The sequence below is a fragment of the Aspergillus affinis genome, assembly GCF_023601865.1.
Source record: "Aspergillus affinis strain CMG 70 chromosome Unknown NODE_20_length_373750_cov_87_641216, whole genome shotgun sequence".
NCBI lineage: Eukaryota > Fungi > Ascomycota > Eurotiomycetes > Eurotiales > Aspergillaceae > Aspergillus > Aspergillus affinis.
In genome coordinates, this window is record NW_026515801.1 from 207,932 (window position 1) to 221,508 (window position 13,577).

General features: G+C 51.0%; 5 protein-coding genes across 5 annotated transcripts; 4 read left to right on the forward strand and 1 right to left on the reverse strand.

The window, feature by feature from the left end:
• Window positions 1-101: 101 nt before the first annotated feature.
• On the forward strand, window positions 102-1,293 carry KD926_004389 (Ldh family oxidoreductase; the record flags this gene model as incomplete). Its single annotated transcript, XM_053097915.1, has 4 exons — window positions 102-113; window positions 169-285; window positions 352-975; window positions 1,039-1,293. 4 exons carry the CDS (start codon window positions 102-104, stop codon window positions 1,291-1,293), a joined length of 1,008 nt encoding a protein of 335 aa, XP_052958186.1.
• Window positions 1,294-1,673: 380 nt separating this feature from the next.
• KD926_004390 (class II fructose-bisphosphate aldolase) lies at window positions 1,674-2,730 on the forward strand (the record flags this gene model as incomplete). Its single annotated transcript, XM_053097916.1, has 3 exons — window positions 1,674-1,777; window positions 1,880-2,389; window positions 2,460-2,730. The coding sequence occupies 3 exons, from the start codon at window positions 1,674-1,676 to the stop codon at window positions 2,728-2,730; spliced, it is 885 nt and encodes a 294-aa protein (XP_052958187.1).
• A 304-nt stretch (window positions 2,731-3,034) lies between these two features.
• On the forward strand, window positions 3,035-5,778 carry KD926_004391 (aldehyde dehydrogenase family protein; the record flags this gene model as incomplete). Its single annotated transcript, XM_053097917.1, has 5 exons — window positions 3,035-3,485; window positions 3,548-3,574; window positions 4,116-4,255; window positions 4,315-5,094; window positions 5,152-5,778. 5 exons carry the CDS (start codon window positions 3,035-3,037, stop codon window positions 5,776-5,778), a joined length of 2,025 nt encoding a protein of 674 aa, XP_052958188.1.
• A 319-nt stretch (window positions 5,779-6,097) lies between these two features.
• Window positions 6,098-7,430, reverse strand: KD926_004392 (uncharacterized protein; the record flags this gene model as incomplete). Its single annotated transcript, XM_053097919.1, has 2 exons — window positions 6,098-7,063; window positions 7,113-7,430. The coding sequence occupies 2 exons, from the start codon at window positions 7,428-7,430 to the stop codon at window positions 6,098-6,100; spliced, it is 1,284 nt and encodes a 427-aa protein (XP_052958189.1).
• A 376-nt stretch (window positions 7,431-7,806) lies between these two features.
• KD926_004393 (uncharacterized protein) lies at window positions 7,807-13,146 on the forward strand (the record flags this gene model as incomplete). Its single annotated transcript, XM_053097920.1, has 12 exons — window positions 7,807-7,878; window positions 7,927-8,335; window positions 8,600-8,794; window positions 8,918-9,243; window positions 9,334-9,829; window positions 9,968-10,116; window positions 10,177-10,340; window positions 10,406-10,619; window positions 10,677-11,233; window positions 11,386-11,567; window positions 11,721-11,970; window positions 12,021-13,146. 12 exons carry the CDS (start codon window positions 7,807-7,809, stop codon window positions 13,144-13,146), a joined length of 4,140 nt encoding a protein of 1,379 aa, XP_052958190.1.
• Window positions 13,147-13,577: the final 431 nt, after the last annotated feature.

Consider the following 13,577-nt stretch of genomic DNA (forward strand, 5'->3'; position numbering starts at 1 on the left):
CATCACTTATACCGTTTTTTTCAATCTCATACAACAACTTATTCTACGCACAATATACTGTTGCTCCTAGCTTTTGGTTTGATCGATCTCAAATCTACGTCATGGCTTCCAACGTGCGTACTAAAAACACGAATAGCTGTGATCCAAAGTCACTAATGATGCTCACAGGCCCGATACTATGCGAACCCCGCCGAGGCAACTGAATTCGCTCGCAATCTGCTCGTCAAGGCCGGTCTAAGCGAAGATGACGCCAAGTCTATGGCGGAATGCTTAGTTCTGGCTGACGTGCGCGGCGTCATCAGTACCACCGCACCTCCCTTGACTGCGTCTATACTATTCGGTTACACGTAGGATACACACGGTCTAGCTCGTCTACCCCAGTACCTCGACCGCGTCAGCAAGGGCCGCGTGAACGCAACGCCCAACATGCAGATCACGGAAAAGACGCCCGTTGTCGCGCATCTCGACGGCGACAACGGTTTCGGGTTCGTAGTCGCCACGAAAGCCATGCAGGACGCGATACGGCGCGCCGAGATCTACGGCATCGGCATGGTGACCGTGAACCATTCTAATCATTTCAGCATGGCCGCCACCTACGTGCTACAGGCGCTGGCCGCGAATATTATCTCGCTGGTGTTCACTAACTCGGCGAAGCAGATGCCGCCCTTCGGCGGGAAAGAGACCTTATTGGGGATTTCGCCGTTCGCGGCCGGCGCGCCCTCGAGCTCTGAGGTCCCGTATGTGCTGGACATGACGCCGTCGGTCGTGGCGAAGGGGAAGATTCGAAAGGCGGCGCGTCGTGGGGAGGCGATCCCGCTGGGCTGGGCGTTCGATGCGGATGGGAATCCGGCGACTGATGCCGAGGTCGCGCTGAATGGGAGTATGGCGCCGATTGGGGGGCCGAAGGGCTCGGGCATTGCGACCCTGATGGATGTAATGTCGGGGTTTTTGACGGGAGCGGCGTTTGGTGGGGATGTTGGAGATCAGTATAAAGATGCGAAGCCATAGAATGTGGGCCATTGCTTTGTTGTGTTGAAGCCGGATGTGTTTATGAGTACGGAGGACTTTAAGGCCAGGATGGATGTCTTGGTGCAAAGGGTTCATGGGGTGAGTCCGGCGCCTGGGTTCTCGGAGGTGCTGTTCCCTGGAGAGCCGGAGTATCGGTTGGGCATTCAGCGTCAGAAGGAGGGAATTCCGTATGCAGATGCTGAGAAGAGCGTGTTTGCTGATGCGGCCAAGCAGTATGGCATTGATGAGTTGAGCTTGTCGGATACACCGCTTTCTATTAATTAGTGCAATGATGTAACTATGAATTAAACTATCGGAAGTTGCATTTTGTCCTTTTAGGTTAATTCTACGTTAGATTCCCTGGCATCATATAAACTTCTGACTGAGATATGTTGCAGCAGGTCTGGAGCTCCGCATACATTGAAAGATGAATCAATCACTGCTCGATCAACACCTGAATTGCCCAACCTAGATCTAGTCCAGATAGTCCAACCCACTCCTTTCGGACCCGGTCCGAGCCCGATAATCCCTAGCCAACATTATAAACCGCGATCCGATTGTCATCCTCTTGCCTGCTCCAAGCATACAAACACTTCTATATAAGCCAAGAAGGCGAAAACAATCCATCAGTCCACCAGTGGAACACGACAAACACCAAACAAATCATGGCCTCCTCAAAAGATGGATACACGTATCCCGAAAGCAATCTCACCTGGAGAATCCTCAACCATGCCAGCAAGCATGACTACGCTGTCGGGACTTACAACTGGTATGTATACCTACCATCGTCCTACCTGTCAATCAGGAGTCAAAAAAACCTCCTCATCGCTTTTTCATAGTTGAATATAGAACCACATTGACAACAACACAGCTACAACACCGACGGCGTAATGGCCATAATCCGCGCCGCCGAACGCACGCACTCGGCCGCAATCATCCAGCTCTTCCCCTGGACAATGAATTTCCACGGCCCCGAGTTCATCCACTACGTGGTACGAAGCGCTCACGCCGCGCGCGTCCCCATAGCCGTGCACCTCGATCACTGCATCAAGACAAACGATGTCGAGTTGGCGCTGGCTCTGTCGTTCGATTCTATCATAGTAGATGCGTCGTCGCTCGACGAGGAGGCTAATATCAACTACTGTAAAGAGATCGTGCAGCGGGCTCGTGCCTTGAATATCACCATCGAGGCGGAGATGGGGCGCATTGAGGGCGGAGAAGACGGTTTGCCGACGGTCGATATGGAGGCTGTGATGACGAGGGAGGATCAAGTTGAGGAATTTGTCCGGCGCACCGGGGTGCATTTTTTGGCGCCTTCATTTGGGAATATTCATGGTGGGTATCCGGAGGGAGGACCAGAGAGGGCGTGGGACTTGGGGAGGTATGTAATATTCTTCGACCCTATTCATGGAAGACAAATGAGGGAAAGTGCTGATGAATGCATTACCTAGACTCGCAGCTATCGGGAAGTCACTATCCCCGACCACCCCGTTGGCTCTTCACGGAACGCATCCTGTCTCGGATGAGCTCTTTCTCAAAACTATTCAGTGCGGTGTTCGGAAGAACAATCTGAACCGCACTGTGCGGGATGAATATACGAAATTTGTCGCTGAAAATGCCGGGTCCTTGGAGCTAACCGTGCTCAAGGTCCAGGCCGTGGAGGTCTATACCAAGTCGATTGCGCGGATGATGGACGTGCTGGGGTCATCAGGGCGGTATTAACGAATGTCGAACCGTGTTTCATCAATGATCTATCTGTTCCTCATCATTTCCTTCATGATGAGTCGTGAAGTTCTCCATACTTCCAAATGACGACAGGATCACGGCAACATGGCCACACGACCACGGCTCAGGCCTCAAAATCTTTCGAGATGACTCAAAACAAAAGCCTATTATGAGTCATTTAAAAAGTCGTTCCTTCGCCTAGTTTCCCCGGAAATTCTTCCCTTCCCACCTGCACCTTCCTTCCAAAACGTATAGCAAAAAAGCGCCTTCTCGTATACAAACACCCACCCGCCTACCCACCATGTCCTCCATAATGCATAAAGCGTTCCTCTTCACCCTCCTCGCTCTATCTCCCTCCATCAAGGCATGCGAAGTCCTCAAGGACGTCTCGCACACCTTCTACGGCTACCCCGACAACGACCCTCCCGGCCCAGACATCCTCTACAACTGCGGCCGAGGCAACAGTGCCGGCGGAGTTGGCACGTACGATGACCCAGTCACCTTCGCCACAGCCAGGGGCGAATTCGAGGAGTGCGAGATGATCTACGTGCCCTATTTGCAGAAGTACGCGCGCAACGAGGATTTCTGCGCGGCCTGCGACAAGAACTGGGAAAGGGACATCTGGCACATCGATGTCTGGACGGGCTCGGCCTCAGTGAACGGCGGAGGAGACCAAGTCAGCTGTGAGAATACGCTGACTCCGCCGCCTTTGTCGATCGTGAGAATGCCGAAACAGGGGCTGCCGGTGAATGGTGAGTAACTTGTCTTCTTTGAGGGGTGTTCTATGAAGAGAATCAAGCTAATCCTGCTATAGAGCTGCCACTTTACAGCGCAGATGGGGGTAACTCATCCTCCTCGTGTAATACGGGCAATATTTTCATAGCGTTCAGTGGGTATTATTGTTAGGGTTGGGGATCTGGACATGGTTTGCTTAGTTGTGATATAGTAGCCAGGCATTGCTGTCGTCGCCGTGGCATGAGATTTGGGAATTTGCGACTATTTAGATAAAGATAGAACTGATACTTGTTGGGCAATGAAGTCTTGCTTGCTTAACCCATTCTCTGTGATTTGTAGTATGAAGTAGAAGATTCCGCGGTTGTCGTATCCGCGTCGTACCCGAATCCTCCCTTACTGCTCCTACAACCACGACGACCATCTCTCCTCAGATGCGGGAGATAATTCCTTAGGCGTCCCACTGGCTGTCAAATTCCGCAGTATGATCGCATCGTGCTTCGTGAGATTTATCGAGGCTTACTGATTGGGCTCGTATACCAAGAACCCCGCACCCCCAGCCATAGAAACTGATCTTCGCATGCAGATCGTGCAACTTAGACAGGCTGTCATGATGCACGGACAACTGAGGGGCTAACGGCCTCTTTCAGAATGGAGATGTGACACAGCAAGTGCACATATAAGACCTCTTACGCTGCTCCTTTTCCTCTTCCTCTTCCTGGTCCTCGTCCGAGAGACTGACCTCGCCATCACACGCATCGGTTATTCCATCATGGCCTTGGATATTACCGTAATATCCCCAGGTTTTCATCGTTCAGATAAAACAGACCCAGGACACTAACAGAGTAGACCTTCCATAATGTCATCAGCAACGAACTGACCAGCACCGAAACCACCCATCACGGCATCAATCCAGCCAACCGCCAACCGAACCCGCCGGTCCCAGTCTCAACGGCCTACGATCTCGACAAAGCCGTCCATGCAGCTCACGCAGCTTTTAAGAAATGGTCTCTTACCTCCTTCGAAGAGCGTCGAGTGGCACTGAACGCTTTCGCCGATCTCATCGAAGAAAACAGGGATTCCCTAGCTACCTTGCTGACACGTGAACAGGGCAAACCCTTGGACCAATCCCAGATGGAAATCAACATGACCCTACAGTGGACACGCACTCTACCCACCCTCGAGTTGCCCGAAACAGTAATCGAGGAGACGGACGAACGCAAGGTTATTCAGCGATACGTCCCGCTAGGCGTCATCGGCGCCATCGTACCCTGGAATTATCCTCTCCTGCTAGCGGTCGGGAAGATCGTGCCTTCCATCTACACGGGTAATGCGGTGATTGTCAAACCGTCGCCATTCACGCCATACTGCGATCTCAAGCTTGCGGAGCTGGGCACGAGATGCTTCCCGCCGGGTCTGTTGCAGGCTTTGAGCGGTGGCGATGATCTGGGTTCGATGATGACGGAGCATCGGAGAATCGACAAAATTAGTTTTACGGGATCCAGTGTCACGGGTCGGAGGATTATGGCTAGCTGTGCGAAAACGCTGAAGAGAATCACGCTGGAGCTGGGGGGTAATGATCCGGCGATTCTATGCGATGATATTGATATTGATGCTGTGGTTCCGAAGGTGACTCAATCCATACCTATGACGGTATCGTCTCGGCTAATCTAGTTGCATAAATAGGTGGCAATTCTATCGTTCCTTTGCACCAGTCAGATATGCATGATGATTAAACGGCTCTACATCCACGAGAACATATACGATGAGTTCCGCGATAAGCTGGTCAAATTTGTTCGAGCATTCAAGATGGGCGAAGGAAACGAACCCGACGTATTCATCGGTCCAATTCAGAACGAAATGCAATTCGAAAAAGCCAAAAATATCTTCGAGACCATTCAGAAAGATGCCCTGAATCCTATCCTAGGAGGTAACATCCCAGAATCGAATGGATATTTCGTCCCGCCGGCCATCATCGATAATCCCCCTGAAGCGTCGCGCGTGGTCCAGGAGGAGCCGTTTGCGCCTATCCTGCCTTTGTTGAAGTGGAGTTCAGAGAGCGACGTGATTGATCGCGCGAACGACAGCGATTTGGGCTTAGGTGCGTCGGTCTGGAGCAAAGATTTGAAGCGAGCGCAGCGCATCGCGAGTCAATTAGAGGCTGGCAATGTCTGGGTGAACTCACACTTTGATGTGCTGCCAAATATTCCTTACGGTGGCCACAAAGCCAGTGGGATCGGTGTGCAATGGGGTGTTGACGGTTTGAAATCATACTGTAACTCTCAGAGATTGTGGTTGAAGAAGAGCCCATGAGATTGATTGTCCTGTTACGAGTTGTCTGTGCTTACTTTTAGTCTGACTTGTGTCCTTTGTTCAAGAATCTATGATAGCTCTTACCTCAATAGCCACCTGGCATACATTTATCTAAATCCGTGCGAGTATATGTAACGATTCTGCTTTAGATTGAATAATAAGGCGTATCAGACGGTTCCTACTGAGGCGTCTTTCTTGGTACACTCATTGCTATATCAGCATGGTCACCATTTTGGGCTACTCAACCTATTGAGTGGACTACGGCTATCAAAATAAGATCCCTTGGCCATTCAGCTACATTCTGATGAAACATACACCACTAACGTCTGGTACTGATGGTCTTTCCAGAAACTGCATTCTCCCTTGTCCAAGGTGCCTTTTTCAGTTCCCTTGCCTGAATGTTCCAAACATTTCTCCCCAGCTGCACCAATTCCGAGCCAAAATCATGGAGTATCTCGTTCATATCGTAGTTGTCCTCACAGAGAGCCTTGTAATACATATTCAGCGTCCCAGTAGTAGCAACTCTCCATATCCTCTTCCATCGTTCGATCGCCTTAGCAGCATCTATACCATGGCTCTTGATATCTGTCGCAATCATGTAGAAAGAAGACCGTTTACCATGAATCTTTGGATGCTTGAAAAGACGCACGGTGGAAAACTTGCTAAATGTGTATAGAAGCTGAACGTTATGCAAAGCTTCAATCTTGTGTAGAAGCACGATCATGGTCCCTCCCGGTCTAAGATGCTCAAGTCCAAGTGCTAATTGGGTAAGAGTTAATCTGGTGGCTTCCGTATGCTCGCGATAAGCGGCCCGATCATGATTTCTGAGCACATGGCCGTCACAAAAGATCAGATCAAAAAGTTCAGGCCCTAGTTGACGAGAGAGAAAGTTTGGGCCGTCTGGGTGATCAAATGGTATATCAACCAGTCCCATATCCGCAGCCAGCATTGTGATATCTAGAAACTTGAGTATTACTCTTGGATCCTTTGGCAGAAGAACATCATGCCCCTTTTGAGAGATAGGTAAGCTGAACGCCAATGCCTGAGACTCAGGATTGATCTTCAATGCAGTCGCAAGAAACCCCCCTGGTGCCATGCACATATCAAGGATACGGGGCGTATCTGAGGGAGAGCTTGGGATTCGTAATGCACCAGTGACCTGATGCATATACTCTCCTATTTCCTTCATCATGTTGTAGAACCTCCAGCGCTGAGTTTTGTCTGCATTGTCTGCTCTTTGGCGTTGCGTTTGAAAGAATTGATCTCCTGCTGGATCGTTCCATCCCTATTTGTGATATTAGTGTGGGTTATACAAGAAGCGCTACTGGACTCACCCTCTCCCGGAGCTCAGATAGTTTTCGAAATTCCGGGGCTTTGTCAAGGAGATATTCGACGATGATTTGTTTCGATTGTTGAAATTGGGTCTTGTAATCGACTGTACTCGGTCTCGTAGGTGCTTGAAGATCGATAGCACTGAATTCCTGACCAACATAAACAGTTTGATTCTCGGCTGGAAGTTCTTGATGATCGGTAGAAAAGGACAAATTCTTGCCAGAATCTGGCCACTTCACTCCCTCAGCGAGACCCTCAAGGGGCTTCTTTTCCTCCTTTCCTTTGGCCATCTTCTCATCATCCTTAGCGACGGGGGCCATGGGGTTTGTGGAGTGGCCTGAGGACTCGCCCCGGGAGGATTTAGGCGCGCCTATGGCAAAAGGCCGATTAACAGTTTGAGTGTGGGTTGGCAGAAGTGGGAGTAAGAGGAGAGAGGAGTGAAGTGAGAGGCAGTTTACCTCGGCAGAAAGTACAAGTGAATGCATTCAGACCCAGCAACGATGAGTCGCTCAGAGTGATGCCTCAGGCCAGCACTGGCCCTGTAGGTGCCTGAGGCTGCAATTTCGTACTATTGTCATGCGCAAGAGAGGGTCTTAGTGGTCTGGATCATTACTCCTCAAACAAACAAGAGATTCTAGTCCAAAAGTATCCCTGAATAAGCCACTCTCGCCGCCTTGAACTGCGTGCAGCGATACAATGTCAGACGACGTGAAGCAGGTTTTCGCCGACGCTGTGAAAGCAACCAAAGGCCTCAATAAGCTACCTTACGTCGACTATGCCCACCGACTGCACAAGAAGGTCTGGAAGATGTTATAGGGTGACAGGGGTCTCCAAGACCTGCAAGCGTGTGTGGATCGGGCGCCGACGTACCCCGAAGACGACCCCGATCCCGGTCATTGGGCTATCGACATCTTCGCGATCGCCGACTTGTTGACCAAGCTGATGTTTCCCTCGGTCGCGAATGGAATTGCGAGTTTGGAAAGCAACGATGACCCTCAGAATTTTCAATGGTCTAATACCCTCTGGGCGGAGGCCCGGGGCAAGGGAGATCCCGACCAGATGGATTCCATCGTCCGCTTCTGCGGCCGCGTGGCCAGCTTCGACATGTGCCTTCTCGATGCGATCACCGGGTTCCAGGTCCCCGCGAAGACATTCACCGTGACCAAGGCCTTCTATGAAATGAGTGAGACCGGCAGTGGGGCCCGCGCTGTGGCAGATGATGTGTGTACGATAGAGAATTGCGGGAGAGCTTGCAGCGCTTGCAGGACCAAGGAGAGATAGTGAATGAATCGCAATCATATTGTATGGCGCTGACTCATGCATGGGAATCTGAGACTGTGCCCCTCTGGGAGGAGGGCTTGTATCGCGCCTTTTAAGCCAAGAAGTGGTCCTTGATCCAGACTTGGCTGCACGATGGTATGTCACAAATCTGGTTATCACGCTAGGCTTCTTGGCTCTTGATCATTCAACGTCTGACTTTCTGGAATAGCTTGCTACAACGAGGGCCAGTACGGGTTGGTGGGGGACAATCGTCCGGTCAGAGATGAAGCTTGCGGTTTACACACTCCGTTGATGGTTTCTGGTTTCCTGCCGGAAACCCCCATTGCACTTGCCGATGGGAGCTCACGACCGGTGGAGGACTTACGTTCAGGGGTGCAATGCTGGCTCCTGATCACCCGGAAAAGTCAGTTGCAGTACGCCAGAATCGCCTTAGACGGTCACCAAAGACAAGGCTTGTTCGGTTCAGTGAGTGCAGTTTCCACTCTAGACGATTATCATAGCATTTAACTAACAGGAATGGGTGTAGACGGCCAGTCTCCCTGCATACCTGCCTCGCAGGTGTTCCAGACAACTACCGGACCACGGGCAGTAGATGTGAAGGGAGCCCGACGTTTCAACCCCTATCGACACATTGGCCAGCTCGCCGTCGGACACATGCTCTTCCGGGTAGAGGGACAGGAATGGATTACGGTGGAAATCAAGTCTATCGACCAAGACAAGGTGCCTCCATCGGAACTGACACACACGCTGGCGTTGGCTGCGGAGCACCAGACCTATCACGCACATGGTTATGTGGTTGAGACGAATGCCCCCTGTCATACACCTGGAAAAACCAGATGGAGGCTACGCCAGGTCCCTGAAGACCAACTGCTAGCCCTCTTGTCCACTTGCAGAGAGTTATCGCCCATGTTCCAGCGATTCGACGTGCAGGCCATCTCCTAGCGCTTGAACTGGGAACTATTCGGTCAATACAATTCTTCAGAGGGAAATCATCCTGTGTCATGGAATTCCATCGCTTCTCTGTCGTTTAGAGACTGGGTCAACCTCAGAAAGGCCCATGAAGTACCTAAAGGGGTGGCAATTGAACGGCTCAAGAGAAACTTTTCCCTCGACGCTCATGCCCCGGATCGCCTACCAGCCGGATATGAGCTTCCGACTTTGACCCTACTAGTCGATGGCTATTTCATGGTCGACGACGATGTGCAGCTCCGAAGCACCTATGATCCCCGCCAGAGAAGCATCCAATGGGCGCGCCTCTTCGAGCATGGAGTTGTGGAGATCTACTCCCATGCAACCGCAGGACGCGGGGCTATCTACCTATCTTCCGAATCCGAGCCTCAGAAAACGCTCTGTCGGGACCAGACCCATTCCTTTGAGGCACAGGGACGAAGCCTGAACTCCCGATTAACCAGCACGAGGCGGGCGGCTGACGATGACAGTGAGTGGACTAAATTATCAGAGTGGCAGATAACGTATGATCGCAGTGTTTGGCCTGCCGACGAGGAAGAGAGAACCGAACCTCAGGACCCAGTCGATGCAGGCCCCATTGAAGATGGCTGGTAGACCTCACAGGGAGTCGACATCCCCGGTGTTCGATTACCTGCACTTGACGATCTAAGAGACAAAATCAACCAAAAGTATGGGCAACACCTGGGAGACTTGTACCAGGTGGTAGGGAAGCTGTACAGCAGTAACGAGACCTACGAGAGCTATGACCTGTATAACGTGCGGTAGAATCGTGCGTCTCTGGTTCCCTTTGTATCTAACGCCGGACTGGATGTCCAGAAGACCTTCGATGTGGGCTTCTCGGATCTGGACATTGATGTGACTATACCAGCACTCTTCCAGGAGGTGACGCTCAAGCTCGATGATAGCGACATTTTTGATGATAAGATCACTGGCTACTTCTTTGAATACGATCCGACGAAACGAGAAAACAAGGGCAACCGGTAAGAAGTCCTGAGCGGCAATAAATAACCCATCGCAAGGCTCCATGGTACTGATATGAATTTAGTCATCTGGTAAAAGGGACTCTGAAGGATGATTCAGCAGTTCAGGCCTGTCGCTCCAAGATCTCCCAGGCGTACGCTGCCATCACAAGACCTGGACAGATCGACACTGTCGCCAACGAACGGCTTCGACCAGCACGAATCACCGAGACTCTTCCCTCCTCCACCGCGCTGAGTATCAAAGATCTCATCAACCTCGCAGGCTACGATGAAAAATCGGTGCGTTCTGTTTCTTCCTTATTCATATTAATGTCGATATTAACTTGGAGCGACCAGGTCCTCAATAAAACGCAAACACTTATCAAGGAAATGATGCTGTACCAGATGAATGGTGATCAAAGGGAAAAGATCCTGCATAAACCCAGGCCGGACAAGGATTTTCCAGCCTCTCTCGCCGGCAACCTTCCACAGAAGCTGAAAGTTATCTTCAAGAACAAGTACGCCCCTGCGTTCATTTGTCGCTACGTCGGGCGGACGTCAAGTTACATGAATGATTTCACGGAAAAAGAGATGAACAACCTCTGGTACTGGTGGCAGGGGAATGGCAAAAACAGTCTCTCGCAGAGTGAAGAATACAACGACATCAACCGCCTAGTTTCTTGGGAGGCGATGTTTCGGATGAATAAGGAGAAATTGGAACCGTACCGAGCAGACAATCCGGATAATTGGGCTGAACAGCTTTACACCTTCCTTCTCAATAACCCTCGCCAGCTGCGCAAGTGGGCGCATTTTCCCATCGATGACAGTGTCAGTACCGTCTCGTCACCCTCCTACCCTCTTTCTCCAATGTTCGAGGCAACCAGTTCCATGCTAACATGTCATTCATTTTTTGGGTAGGGTAACAACCTGATCAACAAGCAATGCAACATTTTGGATATACTGAGTCCATCAAAGGATTGGTCACAGCAGTTTTTTCAACCAATTCATGGCCCTTGCCTTGTCGGATGGTCTGGAGTATGCGGATATCGAACAAGACGATAATCAGGATTCCAAGTACCCATGGCTACACGATTCCATATCCATCCATTTCAAGCGATGTGGAGGCGGCGTTGCGGGGGCAGATCGAAGAGTTTGAGAAACAGAACAACTTGAACCAGCAAGCTGATGCTGAGCAGCGCGCGGCAGCGATCCTCGATAAAAGTGCCACATTCATGAAGGAGATCGCCGGTTAGCTAAGTTATTTTAGCAAAGGGGTCCAGGCTGCGTTTGGAGGCACCTCGCTCTGGAAATGGGTTGGGGAAGCCTTTGATCGAGTGGTTAGCAAAATCCCCCTCCCTAGTGCGGCCATGTTGAAAGGAATCACAAGCATATGCATGGTAGGTTCCAGACCCCTTGCCATCGCTTCGCCAGAAGCTTTGGTGCAACTACCCAGCCATACGAATAATCAGGCGGATCAACTGATTGCATACCAGGTTGGCATGACGCTGGCAGTGGCGGCGGTGAATCTCTGGTCCCTCGTTAAATCGTGGGATGCCATGTCTGATTCTCAACGAACGGATGTGATCATCCAAGTAATTCGTAAGGTGGCTGACGATGTCGATAAAGCGCTGAATGCTTTTAAGAGTTTCCAGTCTAAGCCGGCTTCCACGTCTGCCGATAAGCTCAACATGGAGACTTCAGTCAGAGCCTGACGGAAGAAATCATGGAGAATGGGGAGACGATGGACGAGGTGGCGGAGAAGATCGCCGGTGATGAAGACTATCGAGTGGCCATCGCCGACGGGCTTCATTCCGAGGGAGCTACCACGGCGCCGGAGGGCGAAGAAACGTGGAACGAAGATCTTAATGCCATTGCCGATGATATTCCCCTCAGCTATGAAGAAGCAGCCAAACGGTTCAACTGGTCGGGCAAGCTGCTACGGGTTTTCAACGCCATCCCGGGCCTCGGTCTGGTAGTTGCCACGTCTTTCTCCCTCGCCAATGACTGGAACTCTCTGTCGGATCCCGGCAAAGTCCTGGGCGTGTTGAATGTTGTTGTCCAGGGATTGACGGTACTGCTGGATATGATCGAGGTCGGATCCGACATCGGGCTCTGGGCCGTGACTGAAACCATGAGCGTGGCGTTACCGATCCTTGGGGCTGTTCTGGCGGTGGTTGGCATCGTTCTCGTGATTGTCCAGGTCCTGATCAACTTCTTCATGGGCACCAAGCCCCCTCCCGACCCTATAGCCGATTTCATCGAGGAGGAGGCATATGGGCGGCTCATCGACACCTTTGATACTGCTTCCTCCCCCCAGCTCTCATACACGATCTCCGACCTCAAGGTCACCGCAGGGCAAGTGAAGACCATCACAATCAAGGGAGAAAACAAGTCGTCCGACGATGTGACCGTATCTAACGCCGTCATAACTCTCTATTCCGGGGACGACAGTGCGTGCCTCTTCAGCAACGGGGCCGACGAGACCGAGAATATTCAGTTGGTGGATGATAGCGATTCAAACCACGACAGCGATGGATACACATATGTGACTCCTGCCGACACTACCGCGGCACAATTTCCCACCCCCGGAAGACTCGGGAATACGTCTGCGTACTACGGATATGACCTCCAGATGGCGGGTCCTCCAGCCACGTCCACCAAGCTGAAGGAACTTGTTGTCAAGGCGTGCGAATATTTCGAGTCCATCTGGACGGCCAAGATCAACAAAAAGGGCGACTCGGATGACAGCTCCGTCAGTGGGATTGAGATTGTCGAGAATGGGCTGAAGGATCGATGCCAGGTGCAGTTCGCGTTGCAGCGAGTTTAAATGTTTTTTTTCTTATCCCCCTTCCTTCTCTTTGTCTTCTTCTCAAACTTCATGATCGCCTTTTGCGGTGGTCAGAGACCCTTATCCCCCGCTGTTAATTTAGCAGTTATTATTTCTAAGCAGTTGTTTCTAAATAAATTAAAGATCAACCAATCATGAGCATGACCGGTTCGTAGATTCGTTGGCTGTCATTCTAATTCTGGTCCACTACGAACTAACTAACCTAAGTAGTACTAACTACGTAACAACTAACAAGGTAAGTAACTAGCCCCCAAACACGGAGAACGGAGTATAGGTACTCTCCACCATGGCGCGATGCGGCAGGGAGATTACCAACCAACACTACTGAAGGAACATCACTGGAATTCCATTGCCAGCTAATCGATTCGATTCAGCTATGACGAAATACACATGCAGAGTATAAAACATCT